We start from the raw sequence: 23260 nt of genomic DNA, 5'->3' as shown, positions 1-23260 counted from the left end.
TCTATTGTGTACATATACACCACATCTCCCTTGTCCATTCATCAGTCCAGGGACACTTGGGCTCCTTGCATAGTTTGGCTACTATAAATACAAGGACTGGTTCTTATCCAAAGGAATCTGCCCCGGACCCGTGCTTGCCTCTGTCCGCACAGAGTGTCCCTTCTCCAGATTCCTGACCACGGGTGTCCCCTCCACCCAGAGCTTCGCAATCCCTGCAGGGACTCTCAACTCCCACACACGTGCAGCAAAGCAAGGATAGCCCGGAGCCCTGGAAAAGGGAAGGGCTGCCATATCACTCAGTGTGACCCTCTACACCAGCCTCGCCCCCTTGGAAGAGTGAGCACTTGGGCTCAGGAACACCAAAAGGGGCTGCACCCTCAGATGGCCGCTGGGTGTAGCTTAGTTATGCTTACTCGGTTACATAGGAAGTCTTCCTCTCTCCTTTGGAGAACACAAAAGCCTTTTGTGTTCGGGGGCATGGAAGGAAAAAAGAAGGCAGAAATAAGAAGTTTAATTACCTATTATAGTGGACAGTATTGGAAACTAGAGATTTGCTTCGCCGCTGCCCCCCGCGGCTGTGGGTGCCCACAGCTCCACTCACCCTCTCCCCAGCCCGCACCCGGCTTTGCACGATCAGGACCAGGACACAAGGGCGGCTCTGCCCCCCTCACTCTTCCCGCTGTTGTTCTCTACGGAAGGATGCTGGTGGCTGAGGTCCGGGACCCAAACGTCTCAGGCAGCTTGACTCCGGACATCAGCTAGTGTGTGAGTCACCTTCCAAATTGCCCCTTCAGGCTGTGTCTCCGGGGCCAAGGTGGCAGGGTCATTCCCGAGCTGAGAAATTGACAAGATTTATTTATTAGGGATCTCGGGCGTTATTGGAGCTCCAAATCTCTACAGTCATGATGGAAAACCTGGGGAAAATTCATCGCATCCACCATTTTAAGAAAATTATCCAAATATAAAAACACTTTTTTTTTTTTTTTTTTACACCGCAACTTTATTTAGAGAAGTAAACAATTAGGCTACTCATTCTGCCTGAGGACTCAAGCCAGAAAGCTCTCATTTGCTTTGTCTTCCTAACAGGTAGGAAGTTACCTGCAGGGAACCACCCTACCGCACTTCTCAGTGAATGTCCAGCGACCCTCTCGTTGGCGCCCCACAGCTGGCCTCAGCCCCCCTTCAAACCAGGGGTCACAAAGTTGCTGGACAACCACTGTAACATAGAAGCGTCAGCTCCCACACTTAACACGCTCTCGGCCCCTGCCTTCGGGGTTAGTGTTCATCTGCATCGAACTCAGCCGTGGCGGTTCAACCAAGCACAGGCTTATCCATCTGGCTCCACAAGCCTGGAGGAGGGAGTTCAGCACTGGGTCGTGGCTCCACAATGCCATCAGGGAAGTCTTCCTGCGCCACCGTCCCCACGATGACCTCAGACCTGCCCTTGCAGGCAGGAAGAGTCAGGAAATGACGCAGTGGCACAGACTTGAACTGGGTATCAATCGGCCAAAACCGGGCCACGCGGCCCTCCGAACTCCGAGGGGGGTTCGAAGTTGACTATTTTCACTTCCAGTCACTATAGAAAAGTAAGGCAAGAACATGAGATTGGAATGGGCATCGAGTGAGCCAAGGCCCGCCCCTCTAAGGACCTTGCCCTGCGCTTCAAGCCCCTCACCGACCCGTGCAATCCTCTAGCTTCGTATTTCCTGCCACCGCGACCTTGAGCCTCAGCAGCCCAGCCTCTTCCAGGTCTCAAAACGGGCCGATGTCTCTCTTACCCCAGATGTTTGCACACGTTCATTCTGACTCACATCCCCCTTTGACCAGCTACCTCTGGTCCGTTTTTTCATTCTCCCTTATGTGAAGCACTCTCTGAGCGTGATTTCTTCACCTCCCGGACCCTCCCAAATGCATCCGCTGTGTTGCCGTTGGCCGTTGACTCTCACATGCCATCCACTACCGCAGTGTCACTGTCGTCTTCTCAGGTCCTGGTCCAGAGTCGGCCACAGAGCTGGGGGTGGATCGCTGTTTGCTGAATAAACAAGGCAGCGATACCCCCCCTCTAAGGCTGTAATTTGCTCTCCCCATTGCCCGGTATGTTGGAATTATCTTATTCCAAGCAAGCAGCATCGAGCTGCCTTGTGTCGAGGGAAGGTTGGTAACAGCAAGCGAGCGAGGCTGCTGGAGACAATCTCCTATCGAATATGTGTTCTTCAAACCCTGAGGTCCTGCTGAGATCGTGCAGGAAGGTGAGGGAGACAGACACAGGGAGGCAATGGGGGAGAAATGACGAGAACACCCCCAGCTGGGAGAGGAAGAGAAGCAGGTCCGGTGGGTATGAGGGTACCAGCCCTGTGGGGAGGAAGCAGAGTCTCTCACAGGATGGCTGCAAAATGTACCTTGAGACCCTTAGAACTCCCAGCCTTGACCAAGACACCCGGGGTCTACCCGGCAGACGCATCAGAGCTGCAGATTTTAAGGGTCCCGGGAGGGCTTGAACGGTGGGCATCTCAGCAGTACCCGGCAGGCTTCCCTGACATTTGAGTGTTTGTGTCACGCTCCTGGAACCTTCCATGACCTGGGGTCATCAGAATAGGAACCCCCGATAGTAACTGAGTTAGAATGCTCAGCAACGTTCCGTATGGGACAGAAGCCCAGAGGCTCATGTGACTTGATTTAAAGCAAATAGAGATGTGACATTTCCTGCCCACCTGAGTTTATTGAATAAGATTTATATTCACTGCATAAACGGATGGCTTAGTGAATTACAGTGCATACGTGTGACGGATGAAGTAATAAGCAGTCATTCAAACCAGCAGTGGCATGACCAGGGAGAAACAGGCTCACAGTGACAGGGTCCTATAAATGGTGCTTATTACCTGGTTTTACTCTCTCTGGACACCATTATTTTAAACTAAAACCCTGGGTCCTTTCGGTCAATCTCCGTCCATACAAGGACACATGAAAGATCTTTATCAAAAAACCTCTAGAAAAACACCAAAGGGATCCATTGAGGATCCACATTCGGTAATAATAACAATATGTTTCTTGTTCCTATGCGATTGTGGTTACTTGGCCTTTCAGGTTAGACCAGGTGTAACGATTTCCCTCTTCTGTTACACCCCACTGAAGAAAGGGAGAATCCTTAACCCCTGTAAGATAAACAGTGTCTGTTCTCATCATGTCTAGATGCTCTTTTCTGTGTCCCCTGATATTCCCAAATCCCAAAATGTTTTGGGGTTCGATGACACGATTATCAAGTCTCAGTATGTGTTCATGTACCTGCTCAAAGCAAAGCCTTGGAGTATCAGTCTCCATCGACTTTTCCGTAACATCTGGCTTTTCCCGAGCCTCACCCACCTAGGAAAGAGCATCGAATCACATCAGCTGAAAGCTTTCATGGCCCGTCCCCTAACGCCAGAGTTAGACTCACTCACTGCTGAGGGTCCCTAGTGGTGTTCATGTGAGTTTAGTCCCCTCCCGGACTTTCACCTTGCTGCACTTTTCTGAAACTCACAAGATCCCTCTCCCTTTCGTTGCCCTCTGTGAGCAACCACGTCTTCACCCCGGGGATGCTCACCCCGAGGGCTTCTGAAGCCGCCCTCACCAGGTGCCGGGGTGCATGCTCTCTGTTCAGTCTTCAAGGCAGCAGAGTTTTGCCATCTCTCCCCAAGAAGTAGGGGGCATTTGATGTCTCCCCAGATACATGAAGTATCCAGTCTGCATTCCTTGCCCTCCCTGTATGGCTGAGTGTTCGCCCTCAGTTTCCATCCAGAATCTAACCACCCTTGAGCACCTCCCTGACCTCACTCCATCCACACTCTTCCCCCACCCCTTGTTTCAAAGGAAAGAATAAATCACTGTGAGTTCATTACTCACTAATCTGTCACTATTTAGGTATCTCATCGGAATATAGTTGCTCGAGTGTGTTTCCGTCACCTGTGAGCTGTAAGGGCTGAGGCATTCACTCGTTCATTCATTCATTCCTTCATTCATTCACGCATCCTCTCCACAAATATCTTATTTCACTATGTGCCAGGCACTCTAATCAGCCCTCTATCTCAGGAGACATTAAGCGACTCGTTTTCACCCGAGCAAAGGGGAAGAAGGGGCTAATGAAGAAATAAATAATCGCCGACACCTCCAAAACCCAGTCTACTGTCCTTGATCGCTGCTCCCTAAGGCTTCTGCTACGATACCTCAGGGTGCTCTGCTGGTCTACCACACCCCTCATCTCTTCGAAGCCCTTAGGGTAAGAAACTGTGAAAGAATCCATTGATGAGAAGGATGGCTGGATTTGGTAGCTCCCGCTCCGGCTCCCTGAAGTTTGCATTCCTCAGAGGTTCTCTGCCGTCAGTGCATCATGGCCTCAGAGGATCCTCTCTTCCCCTTGTGACCGAACCCCAGAACGGATGTAAATCCTTCCCTCAGCTCTCCACAACTCAACTCAGCCCATGCGGTTGTTATGTTCAGGAACACATTACTAAATTCTCAAAAAGAACCAAACACAACGCACAGTGGCCCCTCCATCTGGCTCCTGGATATGCCTCTTCCGGGAGCCACAGGGTCTGGTTGATCCTCCTCAGACGCCCTCAGCCCCCTTCTCTGCCAGCTCAGGGGGATGCCCTGAGGCAGGAGCTGAGGATGACACATTTCTCTCCTCCGCGTCTACACGGCGAGCGGGGCCTTCACATGGGAACGAGATTCATCTCTTTCCACCTTCACCTCCTACGACTTAAGATGGGGCTCTTCTCATGATGAATGACACTGAAATATCCAGATCTTTGGTGGGAGAGTTGAGATTCTACTTTTGTGTGGAACTTGCCTACGGGCCCCACCTGAGGACCAGAGATCAGCCCACAGCAAGGGTGATGGGGTCACTGTCAGCCTCTGCCTCTCTCGTCCCTCGATCTCTGCTCTCCACCAAAAACCTCACTTCCCGTTATAGGCTTCACCCCTTGACTGTCAACTTGCTTCAAACCCTGACTTCAGAACACCAACCCAGAGCTCGTGGCTTGTACACACACACACACACACACACACACACCTTAAAATAGGTAAGAATGAACACGTATCCTGCAGGAGACCACGGGTTGCCCTGTGAAGCAAACCTGTTACAAACATGAAGTGTCTTACCACTTTTGTGTTTCATCCAGAATTGAGTGTTTATTTGGTATTCCAATTTCCACCATATTGATTTTTCTTTCATATTCCATTTAGGTGTGAAATTACTCAAAATCTCATTAAATAACCCAGCCATGCCCCACCCGTCCCACTGCCCTGCTGGTGAAGAGGCCGATATACTAAACGTGTCCCATTTTTTTTTAAGTTTATTTATTTTGGGGAGAGAGGCAGAGAGAGAGCAGGGGAGGGGCAGAGAGAGAGGGAAACAGAATCAGAAGCAGGCTCCAGGCTCTGAGCTGTCAGCGCAGAGTCTGACGTGGGGTTCGAACTCATGAACCGCGAGATCCTGACGCGAGCCAAAGTCAGACGCTTAACCACTTAACGGAGTGAGTCACCCAGGTGCCCCTTACTCAACGTGTCACTCTTAAGACCGGAGCCGAATTGAGCTGAACTGACACCTGATGAACCAGATTCAGCAAGACTGGGATTGATCTGATCTGTCTTGATCCGTATCTCAAGAGTCTAGGCTCACTCCTTTGGGTACAAATGGCATCGGCTTCCGGTGGTGGTGGTTTGCGTTTGGTGGGCAGAGAGGCGGCTGGTTTGCTTTGACGCTTTATTGGTACATCCGAGTGATCGCCGAGGTGAGATGCCAGGATACTGTGCTGCCAATGTTTGCAACGTGTACTTCGTGGACCTTTTAATCAGCGTATTTTCTTCCTGAGAAATTAAGTAGCTTTTGTCATTCGCCGTTTGTGAAATAAAACACCGGCTGATTCACCGAGCCAGTTTATTTTACTGTTTGGGGGAAAGACTTGCCAAAGAAATTTGGTTTCAACAAAGAGGGAGGGGGATGATGTTTCTTCATTTTACCACAAGAGTTATCATTTCTATCACATCCAGCCGAATAAAGAATTTCAAATGGCTCAGTCTCCATAATCAACTGTCTCTAATTCTCAAATTTCAGTATGCTTGTTTTATGCCCTATAAACTTTAATAGTTCTGCCTTCCGTTATTTATCGAGAGTATTGGGGCCCTTACAAATTGCCAAGGAAGTCAAACTTGTGGGCCCTTTCTCAATGATTCAGATAAGAATTTAATCAACTGACTTCATCCAGATCTGTATCCTTTCTGAAGCATCTTTATTTTCTTTGGAGCTAAATAAGAAATCAGTCTTGATTTTGTAAGCTCTGACCAACACCTTCAATGAATTCAGTATGACTATATAGGGCAGGGGGATAGGGGTGGGGTTGAGAAGCAATGTTCAAAACCTTTTCCCTGCTCATAATATATTTCCCTTAGAAAATAACGTCTAAAAACTGAAAACTGGGCACCTGGGTGGCTCAGTCAGTTAAGCATCCAACTCTTGGTTTTGGCTCAGGTCAGGTCATGATCTCAGTGTTCATGAGTCCAAGCCCCAGGTCAGGCTCTGTGCTGACAGCACAGAGCCTGCTTAGGATCCTCTCTCTCCCTCTCTCTCTCTGCCCCTCCCCCCTCAAATAAATAAATAGATTTTTTTAACTGAAAACTTGGCTAAATTTTATTTTTTTTTTAATTTTTAAATGTTTATTTATTTTTGAGACAGACAGAGCATGAGCAGGGGAGGAGCAGAGAGGGAGGGAGACACAGAATCCGAAGCAGGTTCCAGGCTCCCAGCTGTCAGCACAGAGCCCGACGTGGGGCTCGAACTCATGAACTACAAGATCATGACCTGAGCCGAAGTCGGGCGCTTAACCGACTGAGCCACCCAGGCGCCCCTAAATTTTCTTAATTTAATTATTTGAGGTAGAATTTCTCCCTTCCAAAAATTTCCCAAGGACGATTGTGCAAAAAATATAGCCAAACCTAAATTACATAAGTTCCTTTTAGTTAAATGATTTTGAAAGCAAAACCATAAAAACGATTTCAGGTTTCTGTCGGAAATCGTTACACTTGGGGAGATGAATATTCTTTCTAAGATTTAGAAGGGAGCCCCTGAAAGGTGAGAATGCAGCTACTTCTGTGATGCAGAAGTGAACGTTTTATGTTGAGTCGCATTTAAACGTAGGAAAACCTATATTTGGAGAGTTTTCCGAACATATCCTCGGCCTTTGATAATTTGACCGCTGCTATTTGCTGCCGATTCATTCATCGTGACAAGGGGTGGTTTTGTCGTCTTCTCTGTTCAGTTCCTGAGCGACAATGTCATGGGCGCCACACCCTCGCTGACAGCGGCTTGTCTGAACCCTCCTGATGATCATCTTGTTCGCGGGGATTTCCAGCTCACCTCGCAACCTGTCTTTACTAAACAACCGATCCACGTTCTCACGTCAAAATCCAATTTTTATTAATTTTTTTTAACGTTTTTATTTATTTTTGAGACAGAGAGAGATAGAGCACGAACGGGGAGGGTCAGAGAGAGAGGGAGACACAGAATCGGAAGCAGGCTCCAGGCTCCGAGCCGTCAGCCCAGAGCTCGAACTCACGGACCGCGAGATCGCGACCCGAGTGAAGTCGGCCGCTTAACCGACTGAGCCACCCAGGCGCCCCCAAAATCCAATTTTTAAATGTTCCTAATTTAAAGAGGGAAATGAATAGTGACAGTGAAATAGGAAAACTGAGCGATGCAGTTTTGTCTTATCGGAAGCAGGGAAACTAAACACAGCTATAGGTACATATTGGACCGAGTGAAACGCTGGCCGGAATTTGAAGCAAACTGGAAACTGTGGGGGTGAAAGGTAAAAATAACAGAGCCAAAGGGGAAGAGCTGTCCCAACACTGAGGCGGTGGTAATCGTGTTGGCACTATGTAAGAGTATCAGATCAACACCGTGTACAACTTAAAGTTGCATCACAATAAACTCCGTCACAATAAAGCTGGGGCGGTGGGGGTGGGGGGGTGGGGTGGTGAATCTGTCCAAGAAGCTAGCTATTCCAGAATCTGTGGGGTTCTGCTCCTCTGTACCACTCCCTCCCACACGCACAGTCCGAGAAAGCTGAGAACCTGGGATCAGTGGTCGGTCCAGCGATGGTTGCTCCTGGCCCAGCCTGAACTGGTCCGGGCCATTTCCTGGATCACTTGAACTTTCCAGAACAAAGGCCTGAGGTGTGCGACTGGAAGCTGCTAGCGGCATGTTTCCAGCCCTAGGGAAGAGCCAGGTGCGAGGGGATAGAGCGTGCAGAAAGAGACAGAGGGCGGCATGGGTGAGAGAAAGCCCTAGCAACAGTCCAGCCAGGGGCCAGCGACCCCCAAGGCCCGGCCCTGCCTCCTTTTTTTGACAATTCACTTCCATGACAGGTAGATTCCTGATCTGGCTTACGATGATTTGAGCTAGGTTCCCTCCCGTGCAACAAAAGAGTTCTGCCTAGTATTCTTCGTATCTATGCAGTTCGGCAAACATTTGGGGAGCACATGATCTAGGGCACTGGGCTTTGCGTTTCGAGAGAGATAACCTCACTTACCGGCTCATCTCATCAGACAGCGAGCTCTCTGCCCTCAAAGCACTGATGACCTGGCAAGTAACCCTACAGTGCTTACATTTGAGCGGGTTTTCGAGATGTGTGGTTTTCCGGATGTGGGAGGCAGGGACAGGCATTCAAGTATAAGACATACTCCAAGCGAAGGCAGGGTCAGGGGGCCGAGTGATACATTTGGGACTAGCAAATGGCTCCGTTTGGGTCGGAGTGTGCTTACAATGTAAGGAGGCAGAGGAAAGAAAAGAGCAATGAAGGGACACAAGTTCCTAACAGGCATTGAAGGACACACTAAGTGACTTGGGATCAGGGATCTCCAAAAGGAGCGACCACAACCCAGGGAGGGGCGAGGCGATGCGTTCAGGCAGGAGCAGCTACATAATTCGAAGGAGCCAGAGCAACATGAAAATGCGGGGCCCCTTGTCCAGATATATGACAGTCCCGAGACCGTGAGAGCAAAACATGAAACCCAGTCAGAGGGCAGACAGACTGACCTCGGCCGGGAGAGGCAGAGGGAGAACGAGGTTCTGGCCCTTCCACACTCAGAGATCATGAGAAAAGGTAGAAGAGATTTCATTTTTCCAATTCGCCGAACCAGAAACCATCAGAGTCTTCGAACGTGACCAATCAATTAGAATCTCTCTTTCTCAGAGAGGAGGGGACAGGAAATGAGATGAAGGGACTTGAAGCATTCCCACATTGCGCTCCTTGAATGGTTTCTACTGACCCACTGGGCTGCACAGGATCCGGGGTAAATTAAATCCCGCTGCTTTCCCAGAGGCAGACAAAGCACTTTAGGGATGTCCTGCCCGCCACCTCGTTTCGGCCACTCAGGGCATCAGTCTGGAAACAACAAGGCTGCCATTGGGCTCCCAAGAGCCACCTTCGCGGTGTCCCTCGCAGAAGCTCATGAAACGGGTCAGAATACAGCACTAACTCAAAGGCTACGTGATCCAGGAATGCGTCCTCTCTTCCGTGTCTTTTAAAAATGTGTAACTTTTCTAAAAAGCCAGATCAAACTTAAATGGATGCTACTAAGGGAAAGAAGCCAATCTGAAAGGGCTGCACACCGCATGATTCCGACAGATGACATTCAGAAAAAGGCAAACTACGGAGACACAGTAAAAAAGATCAGTGGTGGCCGCGGCTGAGGGTCAGAGGGAGAGAGGGATGAACAGGCAAAGCACAGAGGATTTTTCGGGCGGTGAAACTCCTCTGTATGATACTATAATGATGGATGTGTCGTTATACATTTATCCAAAGGCACAGAATGTGCAAGAATGAGCTCTTATATAAACTATAGATTTGGGGTGATAATGATGTGTCCATGGAGAGCCATCATTTATAACAAACGTACCACTCGGGGGAGCGATCATGAAAGGGGAGGTGCTGTACGTGCAGGGGGCGGGGGACACACGGAAATGCTTTGCACTTTCCCTCAATTTTGCTGTGCCTCTCAAATTGCTCTAAAAATTGAAGTTTAGTAATTTTTAAAAAGCAAGATGTATTTATTATAGAAAATTCCAGGGGCGCCTGGGTGGCTCAGTCGGTTGAGCGTCCGACTTCGGCTCAGGTCATGATCTCACAGTTCACGGGTTCGAGCCCCGCGTCGGGCTCCGTGCTGACGGCTCAGAGCCTGGAGCCTGCTTCGGATTCTGTGTCTCCCTCTCTCCCTGCCCATCCCCTGCTCATACTCTGTCTCCCTCTCTCTCAAAAAATAAGTAATAAGCATTTTTTAAAAATTTTTTAGGATGTGAGGGAGATCTGGCTGCAACATCTGTCACCCCATTGATCCCCAGGGTTGATTCGGCTGATCTGGCTGGCTAGGCGGGTGTCCCCTTTCTCCCTCACCGCTCCATGTGCGTCCCTCCCGAAGCTGCGCGCTCGGTCGAAGAGGACGACCTTCCCCGATAAAGGAGGACCGTTCTTTGGTCAAGGGTATACGGGTAGCTGCGCTCCCCTGCTAGAACCTCCAGACAAGGTCTCAAGGTCCATTTGTAGGAGAACGTAGGGTAGTCAAGCTTCCAAGACTCCAGAAAAAAAAAAAAAAAGTTTTAGGGAGAAATGTGAGAATTGATGTCTATTCTTTTTAGTTGAGATGCAGTATAAGCATATGCCCATATCAAAACATTGGAAGACCCAACAAAGTCAACTTTGCACATGATCCCCGTGCCGGAGCCTGGGGATCGGTCCACTCACTCTCCATCCATGTTCTCTGTTGGAATCATGAGATGCTACATGCTACCTTCCCCAGGCTCCCTTGCGGCTTTGATTCTAGACGTGCATCAGGTTCTGCCCATTCAGTGAATTTACATGAAAATCAGAAGGTGGAACTGAGGGGGAGGCCCCGCTCCTTCCCTTTTTAAGATAGTTTTTGCTGGATAACAAAGTCCTGGATAAGAGATCTCATAGGGGCGGTGTTCCAATGCCCCTTTCTGCAGGACTCTGGGAGGTAACTGGTGAAAAAGAAGCTGCCATTGCCTTCTGATTTTAACTCCGTGACCCTGAGATGGTAACTATGGGATTGTAACGGTTTGGGTGGGATTGTTTTTGTTTGGTTGGTTGGTTTTTGTTTGTTTTCCAATTGTATTGATATAATTGACATACAACTTTCTGGTAGTTTAAGGTATACGACGTAACCATTTGATATACGTATATGCTGAGAAACAATTCCACCAAAAGTTTAGTTAACATTCATCAACTCACATCGTTACAATTTTTGTTCTTAGGATCAGGACTTTTAAGATCTACTCTCTTACCAATTTTCAAAAAGGTAAGAGAGTATTCTTTTTGTAATTTATTTTTTATTTTTTTAATTTACATCCAAATAGCATCTAGGGCAACAATGATTTGAGGAGTAGCTTCCTTAGCGCCCCTTCCCTATTTAGCACATCCCCACCCCACACCCCCTCCAGTAACCCTCTGTTTGTTCTCCATATTTAAGAGTCTCCTATGTTTTGTCCCCCTCCCTGTTTTTGTATTCTTTTTGTTTCCCTTCCCTTATGTTCATCTGTTCTGTGTCTTAAAGTCCTCGCATGAGTGAAGTCATATGATATTTGATAATACAGGATTCTTAACTGTAGTCACCATGCTGTACGTGACGTGACTATAGCTTAAGTACCTTGTCACTGAAAGTTCATACCCTTTGCCCGCTTTCCCCCATTTGCCCCAACTTCTTGCCTCTGGCAGTCACAAACCTGTTCCCTGTTTCTACGGGTTTTGACTTTTTAGTTCCACATAGAAGTGAGATCAATCAAGGTCTATGTTTCTCCAATTTATTTCACTTAGTTAATGCCCTCAAGCCCCACCCATGCTGTTGCAAATGGCAACATTTCCTTCCTTCTTTTTTTATGGCTGAGTAATATCCCATTGTGTATGTATACCACATTTTCTGTATCCATTCATCCATCGATGGACACTTAGGTTGTTTCTATGTCTTGTTGAGTATACTTACCACAGGAGGCAGTAAACATGGGGGTGCAAATATCTCTCCAAAATAGTGATTTCATTTCCTTTGGATATATGCCCAGAAGTGGGACTGCTAGATCACACGGCAGTTCTATTTTTTAATTTGTTGAGGGACCTCCATACTGGTTTCTAGAATAGCTACAGCATTTGACAATCTCACCAACAGAGCACCGGGTGCCTCTTCTCCACATCCTGGCCAGCACTTATCTTTCTCATGGTAGCCACCTTAACAGGTGTAAGGGGGCATTGACTGTGTTCTTGAGCTTGGAATCCCAGCGGGGACCTCAATGGAGACCCCCGTGCATCACATCTCGATTGTTCTAGGAATCATTCTGTTCCCGGAGGTTATCCGAGAGCCTACCTTTTCAGTTCTTCCACTGACTTTGTGGACACTTGGTTTCCTGTTTTAAATCCTTCCCCACTTAGAGTATTTGGAATGGTTTCTCTTTTCCACATAGAACACAGATGAACACAATCCTATCAGTACAAAAATTTTATAATAAAATAAGAGAATTCCCACTTCTTCCCATTTATTGTAACATGAAGTCTTTCCCAACATGTCTTGCCTTTACACAGATCTACCTTTTATCTGTCTGTCAATCTATCGATCTATCTATCTACCTACCTACTTAGGTACCTACTATCTATATGCCCACAGACATAAACACAGTTTTGTGTCACAAAATGGAATTACACTGCAAAGCTGGTCTGCAACCTGCTTTTTACCCTGAACGAACAAGGTACACTGAGTGGTACATTAGTCTCGTTGTTTTTTAGTAGCTGCACAATACTCTATAGTATGTAGCATAATCTATTCAATCATAGTCAACAATCCCTATTGATGAATGCATGTGTTTTCCCAAATGTTTACTGTGAGTGCTCTGTAATGCATATCTTTTTATAGACCTCCTTACGAACTTTTTTAAAAAGAGAGAGCATGCGAGTGGGTGACAGGGGCAGAGGGAAAAAGAGAGAGAATCTCAAGCAGGCTCCACGCTCCATGCAGAGCCCAACAAGGGGCTCGATGCCACGACCCTGGGATCAAGACCTGAGCTGAAGTCAAGAGTCAGATGTTCAACCGACTGAGCCACCCAGGTCCCCCGCATACCTCCTTAAGAACTTTGATCTTACTGATGCAGGAGAGGTTTTTATGAGAATTACTGGGTCAGAGAATATGAACACTTCAAAATTATAATAGATACTGTCAAATTAAATTCCAAAAAGCTTCCATAAATTTTTACACTCTCAGCACAAATGCCCTAAACTGCCTATTTCCCCATAACTTCATGATAACTAGATATTAACAACTTTTTTTTTGCCAACCTAGTAACATTTAAAAAGTAGTATACTATTGTTGTCTTTATTTTTTTTTATTATTACTTTTAGTGTTTATTTGGGGACAGAGCGTGAGCAGGGGAGGGGCAGAGAGAGAGGGGAGACACAGAATCTGAAGCAGGAGCCAGGCTCCGAGCTGTCAGCACAGAGCCCGATGCAGGGCTCGAACCCACGGACCGTGAGATCGTGACTTGAGCCAAAGTCGGACGCTCAACCGACTGAGCCACCCAGGCGCCCCCTATTGTTGTCTTTAAATTGCATTTCATGGGTTGCAGGTATGGTGCAGTGTCATTTCAGATCTTTCCTGGTCATCTCCAATTTGTGTGCTGTGACTGTCCTGTCATATGTACCCACTGCCCACCTAATTGACTGTCTTATCTATTTGTAAGCCGTTTTAGTATATTAAAGATATTACCCCTTTGACACACACACACACACACACACACACACACACACACACACACAGAAAAAGAGAGGAGAGAGAATATTCTCCTAGTTTCTCATTTGGTATTTGTTGTTGTTTACAGTGACTTTGGTCGTAGTAGGGCTTTTCTGTAGCCATAGATTTCCTGCATTGCTCAGAAAAGTCTCCAGGACCTTGAGATTTTACACGTTTCCCTAAAATGTTCAACATTTTTTGGTGTTTTGTGGTTTCGTATATAAAGACTTAGCCCTTCAGGTGTTTGTTTTTGTATATTGCACAAAATTAAGACTTCACTTTATTTTAGTTCAAATGGATAGACGGCCTTCCGTCAATTACTGCTGAGCTGCCTCTTCTGCACCGAAACGTATCGCTATTCTCCATATATTCCCGGATCTGTCTCAGGGTTCTTATTAGTGTTCCATCGGTCTATCGTCGATTCCTATCCAAATGCCATATTGATTTGAGTCTAGTGGTATTAGAGATCATAAGCTCTGCTCTCTATTAAAAAAAAAACAAGTTCCCTTCGCTATTTTTTTTTCTTTTTCAAAAATTCCTTGCCATTTATTCTTCACACATTTCTTCTTCAAGGTCAATTTCAGATTTATTTCTTTTGATTAAAATAAGCTGGAAATTTTATTCAAATTAAATTAAATTTATATATTACTTTTGGAATGATTGACATCCTTGGAATGATCGAGATTTTATCATATGAAGCCTCCCCATCCAGGAATATGACATATCTTTCCAATTTATTCATGTCTTGTCCTTCAATAATGCTCCTCTTTCCTTCATATGGATCTTGTCACTCTACTATTAAGTTTCTTCCTCAAGAGATTGACAGTTCTGTAGAGTATGACAAACTGGTGTGGACGTGGGGCTCCTTCCTTTGAACCAAACTGGAGAAGCCACCAGAATGTGAGGAAGACCGCTGGATTCCAGGACAAAAAAAACGGGAGAAGTGGTTCAGAAGATGAGGTGACTGATCACCCCAGTGTGAAAGAAAAGAAGTTTCCAGCAAAATGGAGCCAGGCCCCACAAGTGGGGGAGTGTCAGGAAGCAGTCATCCACGTAGGCCCCTTATTCTCGTCCCCATGTTGCCCTGGGAGGATGATTGCCCCTCTCCGTACCAGCACCAGCCTTAAGCAGCCGCCTCATACAGAGCGGGTGCCTCCCCTGAGAAGAGCTGGTAACAGGAAGTGGAGACAGGCCAATCACCAAGCTTTCCCTTCCACACCCTCGTCCCCTAGTCTCACTTCTGGAAAAAAGAAATACTTAGGCTGGGTGGGCAGGGCGGGGGAGCTAAAGGGCAGGGTCACCTGGTGGGTGGAATGAACAGCAAATGAGACCACCTTACAATTCTAGAAGCTCTCTACTCTAGGATATATCCCGTTCCCGCTCTCAAACTCACCCGCAGGAGAACAAGGGTCTTATCCTTCCATCAAATTGCAGATTACCTGGCAAGATGGCCGACCGTCCCAAAGGAACGTGAGCTTGCCCGGAAAAATGTTAGCGTAACAGGCACAAGACTGTTATAAGAGTGAGATCGTTAAGCAGATGTGAATCATCCTGCCCTTCTCTTTAGAATCTCATAAGAGGTTCTAAAGATGGTGTCCCCTTCCTCCTCCTCCTGGTACAGAAAGGGGGACACCCTTACAAACGGCGATTTCCCTTACAAATGCAAATGTCTCTTAGAACAGGGTCACTTTGACTCAGTTTTCAGAGTGCCTCCTCTGCTTGTTGTTTCTTAAAAATAACCAGCTCAACATAGCCAATATGCCACAGAGGCGTATTCTGAGGCGGCATATTCTGTCCCCCTTCCTTATACCTTGAATGAAGGGGAGGGGCGGAGAGAGAGGGAGAGAGAATCCCAAGCAGGCTCCGTGCCGTCAGCACAGAGCCTGACGCAGGGCTTGAGCTCATGAAACCACAAGATCGCGACCCGAGCCGAGATCAAGAGTCGGATGCTTAACCGACCGAGCCACCCAGGCGCCCTTATTCTTAATAATTGTTTAATTCCCGTTTCCCTACCTGCTTTATCCCCGGAAGTGTCATTTGGAATCCAAAGCAGACTCTGGCCGCCCGTCCCCTCTCTGAGAAGCAGGCTGTCACACACGTACAGCACAGCATCCCGTGAGCAAAATTGTGGCCTCCCAAGTTCCCACTCCAGGCATCCCTTTCTCCCTCCTCAGTGGCATCCAAGCCCTTTCTTCCCTGCGTCTGCCTTCTCCGGAATTAACGAATTCATCAAATATTTATTGAGGACGTATTAGAAGCCACACCCCCCTAGAAGCTGGGTAATGACGCAGCTGCTCTCGTAGAATTTGCGATCTAGGGGGAGAGGACGCAAGGAAACCCGCACCCCCAGTTGTTGTTTTTTTTTTTTCCGAGAGTGGTATCTGCAAGTCCTAATGGAGCAGGAAAGCGAGTGATGTGGAACCTGCCCCGTGAGGCTCTGGAAAAAGCAAGTGCCAGCTCCTGGTGCACGCACGTCGGGCGCATGTACACCCGCTGTGAAGGAAGCCCCAGGCGACGAGACTGGATCTGATGTGAGTGTGGTTCTGTCGCTCCCGTTTCTGTGGTTTTCCAGCCGGTCCCGTGCATCCGAGCCCCGTGATGCCACACGGCTGGCATCAGGCACACGTTTGTTGGGGGGGTGGGGGGTGGGGGAAGGAACAGGTAAAATGGCAGGAGGGAGACAGGTCAGAAAACACAGGGCTCTGAGGGCCAGGGGGAGGGTTCCAGTATGTTCTAGAGGCCGCAGGAGGGGGCGGCTCTCGTTTACATCTGGAAGGATCGTTCTCTGTGCTGAATGGCAAGAGGGAAACCTGGGTGGAGAAGCTTCTTGTTTGGGCCCAACCTTCCAGCAAAGAAAGGGTCGGCGACTTCGCGGCCAGCACCCTCGCTCTAGGGTCTCCCGTGTCCTCCGGCCCCAGCACCTCCCCAGCCACCTCCTGTCCTCAGGTTAGAGTTTCCTGGCCCAACGTGATGGGCTGTTTAGTGACAGAGACGCCTGTCTCGTCACCTCTGTGGCTGGGAAATTTGAGGTTGTACGGCTCCCTGTGACATCTCCCTCCTCCTTGGTGGCCCCTCTGTCCTTTGAAGCCAGCCTGCCCTGAGCTGTGAGAGCGGCGATTAGCTGCCCACCAACCCTGTCCTTCTGTCCCGCGGCCCCACAGGACGGGTCACAGAACCCCTCTCCTTTCCCGTTTCCCGGTGGTTTCTGTCTAGCACGAAGCCTGTCTTCTTGAGTGCCTCATCCCGACGTTTCTGATGTCCTCCTAAAAATCCGAGTGAGGGTTTTCTGCCAAATTCGGAAGTCTCTTCGCCTCTCACCGTCTCTCTGTTCTGCTTTTGAACGTGTTTCCTGAAACCACAGCATCCCAAGGACAGTCCTTCCAAATGTGCCCCTTGTCCCTTAAGTTTGTAATCACGACCATGACTTTGGTCTCTGTGGCAAGCTGACACGTCCCCCTCAGAGCCAGAGACCCCCTTCTTGGGCATCTGTCCTTTGCTGGATCCCTTCAACCTACGGGGTCTCTGACCCAGAGCCTGGATCTTTGAAACCCACCATCGTGATCCAATGAACAGTATCACCAGCAAATCAGAGATGACGGTCGTGGAGCCCTAGCCGTGTGCCAGGGAAGGAGGCCCTACGTTATCCCCATTCGGAAGATGAGGAAATCCGCAGAATAAAACATCTTAAACAACTTGCCCTACAAGATATGGAACCAGGGCATGAGCTCATGCGGTCTCGTGAAACCCTGGATGAAAGGGGCGGGGGCTTTAAGAAACTGCAGTGGCCCCTATAAAGGTACAGATGAGACCTTCAATAGACCCTCCTTGACCCTGAACACGAGTAAAGCATCTTGAGAGGAACAGAACCTAGTTCTGCCCATCAGTGCTTGGTACCCACGATGCAAAGGCCAAAGACCCAGGCACCAGGACTCTGTAGGTGTTGAGGTGAATCTGCCCCAGCCCCTGGGGAGCACTGCAATGTCCAGAGTTGAAACTCTTGGGCAAGTCTGAGCTGGCCCCAGGTGTAAGCCCTGTCCCCAGAGGCAGCGGATGCCCGGCTGCCTGTGAGAGATGGTCCCCTCTTCGGTTACGGCTCTACTGGGTCTGGAGCCCTGCCAGGCCCCCTTCCTGCTGCTATAGGTGCAGAAAGTACAGACCTCTCGACCCGGGAGCTTCCTTCTCTCTTTGTGGCATTTACGGCTCTGAGGGGACAGGCTTATCTCCTCCCTGCACGCTCTAAAGGAACTGAAAGACAGAGACGGGACTTAAATAAGAATCACGGCACCAGACCTGTGGCTGGCAGAGAATGCCCCTGGGACCTTCCTGAACGCCCCCCTCCCCCAGATCTAAGCTTCCAGACGGAACAGAAACGAGAATCTCTATTTACTTCCCACCTGGTGGAGAAGGAAAGGTCCCAGAGCCCCAGACAGAGCGGTCACGTGCACAGGAAACTTGACCCCTGAGCTGTGGACCAGTGGATGTCAGGTTTGGGACAAGCCCGCACAAGCCGCTCCTCTTCCCGAAAGGAGGAGCAGGTCAGAGGGAAATGGAAGCTTCCCCAGCCTAGGACCCTCTCCAGAAGAACCGAGACCCGGTCTTGCAGGATCAAGCTGCTATTGTCACCCGTGTCCTCTCCAGCATTCCCGGTCATTCCGCAGATAGGGAAATGACACAAATAACTGAAAACGCACACCTACGAGACGCCGGGACGCTTGGCAGAACCTGGTGGAGGCGACAGTCACTTGGAAGGGGAGCTGCAGGCTGTCATGAAAAGGAGTCCCCAGGTGGCCTGCTGAAGCTGTCAGGGTCTCCCTGTGGCCAGCCGAGCAGGAGGGGCTCAAGAATTCACCCCTCACGCTGGCTTTGAGCTGCCGGATGGTGGAAAAACGCTAAGATGTGAAAGACCAGTACGTAAGGCATGGAAAAGATTTATTCCAAAAAGATTAATGACAGGGAAATTCGGAAAGTTTTAGGCATCAAGCCCTCAAGCAAACTGAAGAAAACGGGGACCCGATGAAAGGATGAGAGTTGAGAGAACATACTAAACCCAAGAAGGGGTTCCAGACAAACTCAGCGAGCACTGCGGGATCTTCAGTGGCATTAGAAGTCGCGGGGATCCCAATATGCCTTACAGCAAAAGAAATCACTGATGTGGAGGAAAGCCTTAAAAAAAGAAAAGCTCCTATTATAAGGACAAAGCACGTAGGTTCAGAGAAGTCTGGGCGATGATAAATGAGAAGGCAAAATAATGGAAATATCACACGAGGAAAACTGGTGGTCCTGAGGAAAAAAGAACAAATTAAACAGAAACGACAACACAACGTTTCTCTTTAGCTTTTTAAACCTTCAAATTCAAAGGATTAAATAATTAGAGAGAATTCTAAATTCCAGTGACCACATCCTGATGGATGGGGGGACGGGGGGGTCAGAACACTGGAAAAATTCTCTTCCTGGGTTATGCAGATAACTCATGAAAGCACAATAAAATGGGGTGGGTTTGCCTTTAAAAGGAAATTAAAATGTTGGCAGGACCTCGGGTAAACATATGCCGTCTTCCGGGAGAAAAAAACACAAAAGTTGGCTCACTTCCTCCTAGAGACACTTAAAATGCATGGCTCTCCATCTTGACCAAACACTGCACTCACTTGGAGAACTTTAAAAACATCGACGGTCCCGCAAAGCAGATGTTCTTTTCAGTTTATTTATTTATTTATTGGCGAGAGGCACGGACAAGCGTGAGGCGGGGGAAGGGCGGAGAGAGAGAGAGAGAGAATCCCAAGCCGGCTTCACACTGTCAGCGCAGAGCTCGCCGTGGGGCTCCGACCCGCAAAGCCGTGAGATCATGACCTTTGCCGAAACCGAGAGCCGGACCCTCAAAGGACTGGGCCACCCAGGCGCCCCTCCCCCAGGTCAGGTGGTGTGGTCCTGAACAGCCCCCGCTGCCCGGCGCTGTCCCTTGTGCTGATGAAAACAGAGGGAAACACGGCCCCCCCACGTGTGTAGGGGTCCCCCCTCAGAGCCGGATCGAACGAGGGCCATGTGAGGTGTGACCCCACCGCCCACCCCCAGGAGGCAGCTCCGGGACTGGCAGAAGGTCTCAGGTCCACAGCTGGGTCTTGACGAACACTTCACCTTGTGCTTCGTAGCTCAGCTCCTGCCAGTTCAGGACGTTAGCGCTGAAGGCCTTACCATTGTAGACGGAGTTTATTTCGACTGGTGACAGCACAAAGTCCCACATGTTCACCTCTCCAATGTCTCCCACTAGGGACTGGTTCGTATCAAAGTTGCCGGCAAAGGAATCCTGCTCCTGCCCCAGGATGATGCTTGCTCCTGCCCCCACAGTGTATCCCTTCTTCAGACTCGTCCTCACCATGGGCCTCCCATCCACCCAGAGCTCTACAATCCCTGAGCTGGACTCCCAGCTGATGCAGAAGTGCATTGGTGCATAAGACTTCTCCGGAGTCTTGAAGTAGGCGTCCGAGCCACCCACAGATACGCTGTATACTCCACTCCTGTACTTGAAGAGGAGGATCTCATTGCTCTGTGTCCTGGTGGCGTAAGAGAAGAGGCTATATGGGCGGGTCAAGGCGGTGTAGACTCGCAGGCATACGGTGAAAGCCTTCAATGGCTCCTGGACCTGAGCAAACAGGGTTACAAAGGACTTATCGGACTCTATGGGGAACACAAAGGCCTTGTTTTGCATGTCTGTGGGATAGAAAAGAGAGAGAGAGAATGGCGGCAGTCGAGTTACGTCAAAAAACAAAATTCAGAGGAGTAAATTTAGAGATCTAATTGGCCTTATTCCCTGATTCCTGAATTGGGCAGCATCCCTTCCAGCAGAAAGAAAGGAGCTCTGAGAACTACAGGGTAGAAGGTTCAGGGAGAGCAAGTTTCTAGCAAGGGGTAGATTACTTCAAGCAGGGTCACCGTCCTATGGGGGGAGGAAGGGCTGCTCTCGGGCGAATTAACCTCGTTAGTGCTGACCAGCTTGCCAACCAGATTGACCAGTTAAAGGTTCTATTCCAGGGGGAGGCTGGCACTGAAATCAGGTGAGGTAGTCAGTCTCGGTTTGCCGATGTGGGTGGGGCTTAACACAAGCGATTCCATGAGGGCCTGTGGTCTCTCTTTTAACAGCTTGTTAGGCCACGAAGCTGTATCCTGTCACTATGTGGATTTAGAAACCAGACTGCCCTCTTCCCCGGACCACCACCCCTTCCCCGCGCTGGCCATTTTCCCCATGGCCTTCCACAGCCTGGCCGGGAGACGAGAACTCAGCGACCATCCAGAGCCGCGCTTACCTCTTTGGAGAAAAGCTCCAGGGAGGCCGATGACGACCAGGAAACACAGTGACAACTTGTCCATGCCTCCGCCCTGCCGTCCCCGGGCCCGGAATCTGGGTTCTCGTCGTGGAAAAAGTATTGGCAGCTGGGATCCCCATCTCTGGTCTGCTCTGCTTGACCTTTTATGAGCCGCAATCACAGTGACTTCAGCTGATGGGTAAATGATTCTCCAAAATTGCCCTCTGGTGCCATGAATCAAAGCCCGAAGAGCAAATAAACCAAGATAAATCGCAAAATGAGAGATCAATGTGGGTTATTTATTAGCGACGCTGCGGTGCCTGCTGGTTCTCCAACAGCGCTGGGTGGCAGTGCTTGGTGAACTAAAACAGTCACATCCTGGAAATCCATTCTAGAATATCGGGCGGGGTGGGGGTGGGGTGGCTTGGGGGGTGGAGGAGGCTTTATTCACAAAGACAACCACAACTTAGAAAATTGTGGGCACGTTTAAACAGATGGTGTAGATCCACATCCACTGAACAGAATGGACAGCCGTTTACAACGGCGGTTGTGAATTTTATGCTACAACACGTAAATATGCTTATGATGCTGTAAGAGAAAACTTAACATGAATTTGTTTATACCCTTTTTAAAATTTTTTTGATGTTTACTAGTTTTTGAGAGAGAGACAGAGACAGAGTGCCAGCTGGGGAGGGGCAGAAAGAGAGGGAGACACACAATCCGAAGCAGGTTCCAGGCTCTGGGCGGTCAGCAAAGGGCCCGTCGCGGGACTCGAACTCACGAACCTCGAGATCATGACCTGAGCTGAAGTCGGACACTTAACCGACCGAGCCCCCCCAGGTGGCCCCCCCCCCCGCCCCCGGTAGTTTTATCATAGGATTTAGGTATCATTTGGCCCTCTGTCCTTTTAACTTCAGCCTTAACGCCTGATTCTACTTCTGAACAAACAGGATACAAGACCCCTTCTGTAAAGGAAAACCAGCGCTGATGACGTGGCTGTACTAACATCAGCTAGAAGTGGCCTCAGTGGGCAATTAATCTTACTCCCCATTTACTGTGAAAAAGAATTGCTTAGAACCAACTCACCCAAACTAAAATCACCCTTTTTGGAAGATTTCACCCAACATTTAATTGGATCATGTCTGACAGCTCTATGTAGTACGACAATACATCAGTTACCTTGGGATATATTTTCTAACAAAATTACATGGAAATATCTACCAGTGAGCTAAACTGTTTAAATTTAAGCATTCCAGGAATGCTTTATCGAGAGCTTTTTAATGTTCCCTGAATGCAAATGCCAGCTGTAAAAATTTTCCTGGCTAAAATTATTAGGGCCAGAGGCTGTCCACTAAACTATGTGTAGTAAGGTAACAGTAATTGAATTCCGAGGAAAATATTAGCTCAGCCCACATCCTTGGGGATTTGGGATGGTCTTCTATAATTAAGACATATCTCCTGACTGGATTCTTTAACCAGAAAGAAGTGTCAACCCCCTCTTCTGCTTAGCTGAATGTCAGGGAATATGGATCTTCCCTAATTGGACAACAGAGAATATTCGCACTCACATTTTTGCCCGAGAATATATCCTTACCTTGCAGGCTTCCAAATAGTTACCAAAACTCAATTAGGGGAATCGATATTCACAAATAATTGCCTGAAAGGTTTGCCGTTCGTCCCCCTAATACCCTGGACCTAATCTTTAGCAAAACCTCCCACTGCTGTACCTCAGACCAATTCCACCAAAGTATACTCTGATGGTATATAATGAGCCTATGTTCAGGGATATAACGCAAAACAGCCTGATGATAATAATGGCAGACGACCGTTTCGAGAGCTTCCTACGTGCCAGGTGCTACACTAAGTGTTCTCTAGCCATGATCCTATTTGATTCTTATGACAACTCTTTGAGCTACTTGCTACCGAAGGGGGGGGGGGGGCAGAACAGGCCACCCCAAAATACGCCACTTTGACATATCAATTCTTTTGAATCAAAGTCACGTAAGAAATAGTGCAGGAAGGACACCCCGACCCTCCTCTGTCCCTCTGGAAGCGGGAAATAAATCTCCCATGTGGAAGGTGCCCTCTCCGCACCAGGGAAGTAGAAGGCATCCTTAACACCAGAGGTAGGAAACGTAGGGCCA

General features: G+C 48.7%; 1 protein-coding gene across 1 annotated transcript; it reads right to left on the bottom strand.

Moving 5' to 3' along the window:
• Positions 1–19499: 19499 nt before the first annotated feature.
• On the bottom strand, positions 19500–21226 carry LOC132686681 (C-reactive protein). Its single transcript, XM_060644565.3, has 2 exons — positions 21117–21226; positions 19500–20523 (listed from the first exon to the last, which is right to left on the bottom strand). Exons 1-2 carry the CDS (start codon positions 21178–21180, stop codon positions 19916–19918), a joined length of 672 nt encoding a protein of 223 aa, XP_060500548.1. The 5' UTR covers positions 21181–21226; the 3' UTR covers positions 19500–19915.
• Between the last annotated feature and the right edge of the window lie 2034 nt (positions 21227–23260).

The sequence above is a fragment of the Panthera onca genome, chromosome F1 (genome assembly GCF_046562875.1).
Source record: "Panthera onca isolate mPanOnc1 chromosome F1, mPanOnc1 haplotype 2, whole genome shotgun sequence".
Lineage (NCBI taxonomy): Eukaryota > Metazoa > Chordata > Mammalia > Carnivora > Felidae > Panthera > Panthera onca.
This window is presented reverse-complemented; position numbering and strand designations above follow the sequence as displayed.

Coding starts and splice junctions, on each gene's coding strand:
- LOC132686681 (XM_060644565.3), bottom strand. CDS start 21,180: ATGGACAAGTTGTCACTGTGTTTCCTGGTCGTCATCGGCCTCCCTGGA. Junction 20,524..21,116: donor TGGAGCTTTTCTCCAAAGAG/GTAAGCGCGGCT, acceptor TCTATCCCACAG/ACATGCAAAACAAGGCCTTT.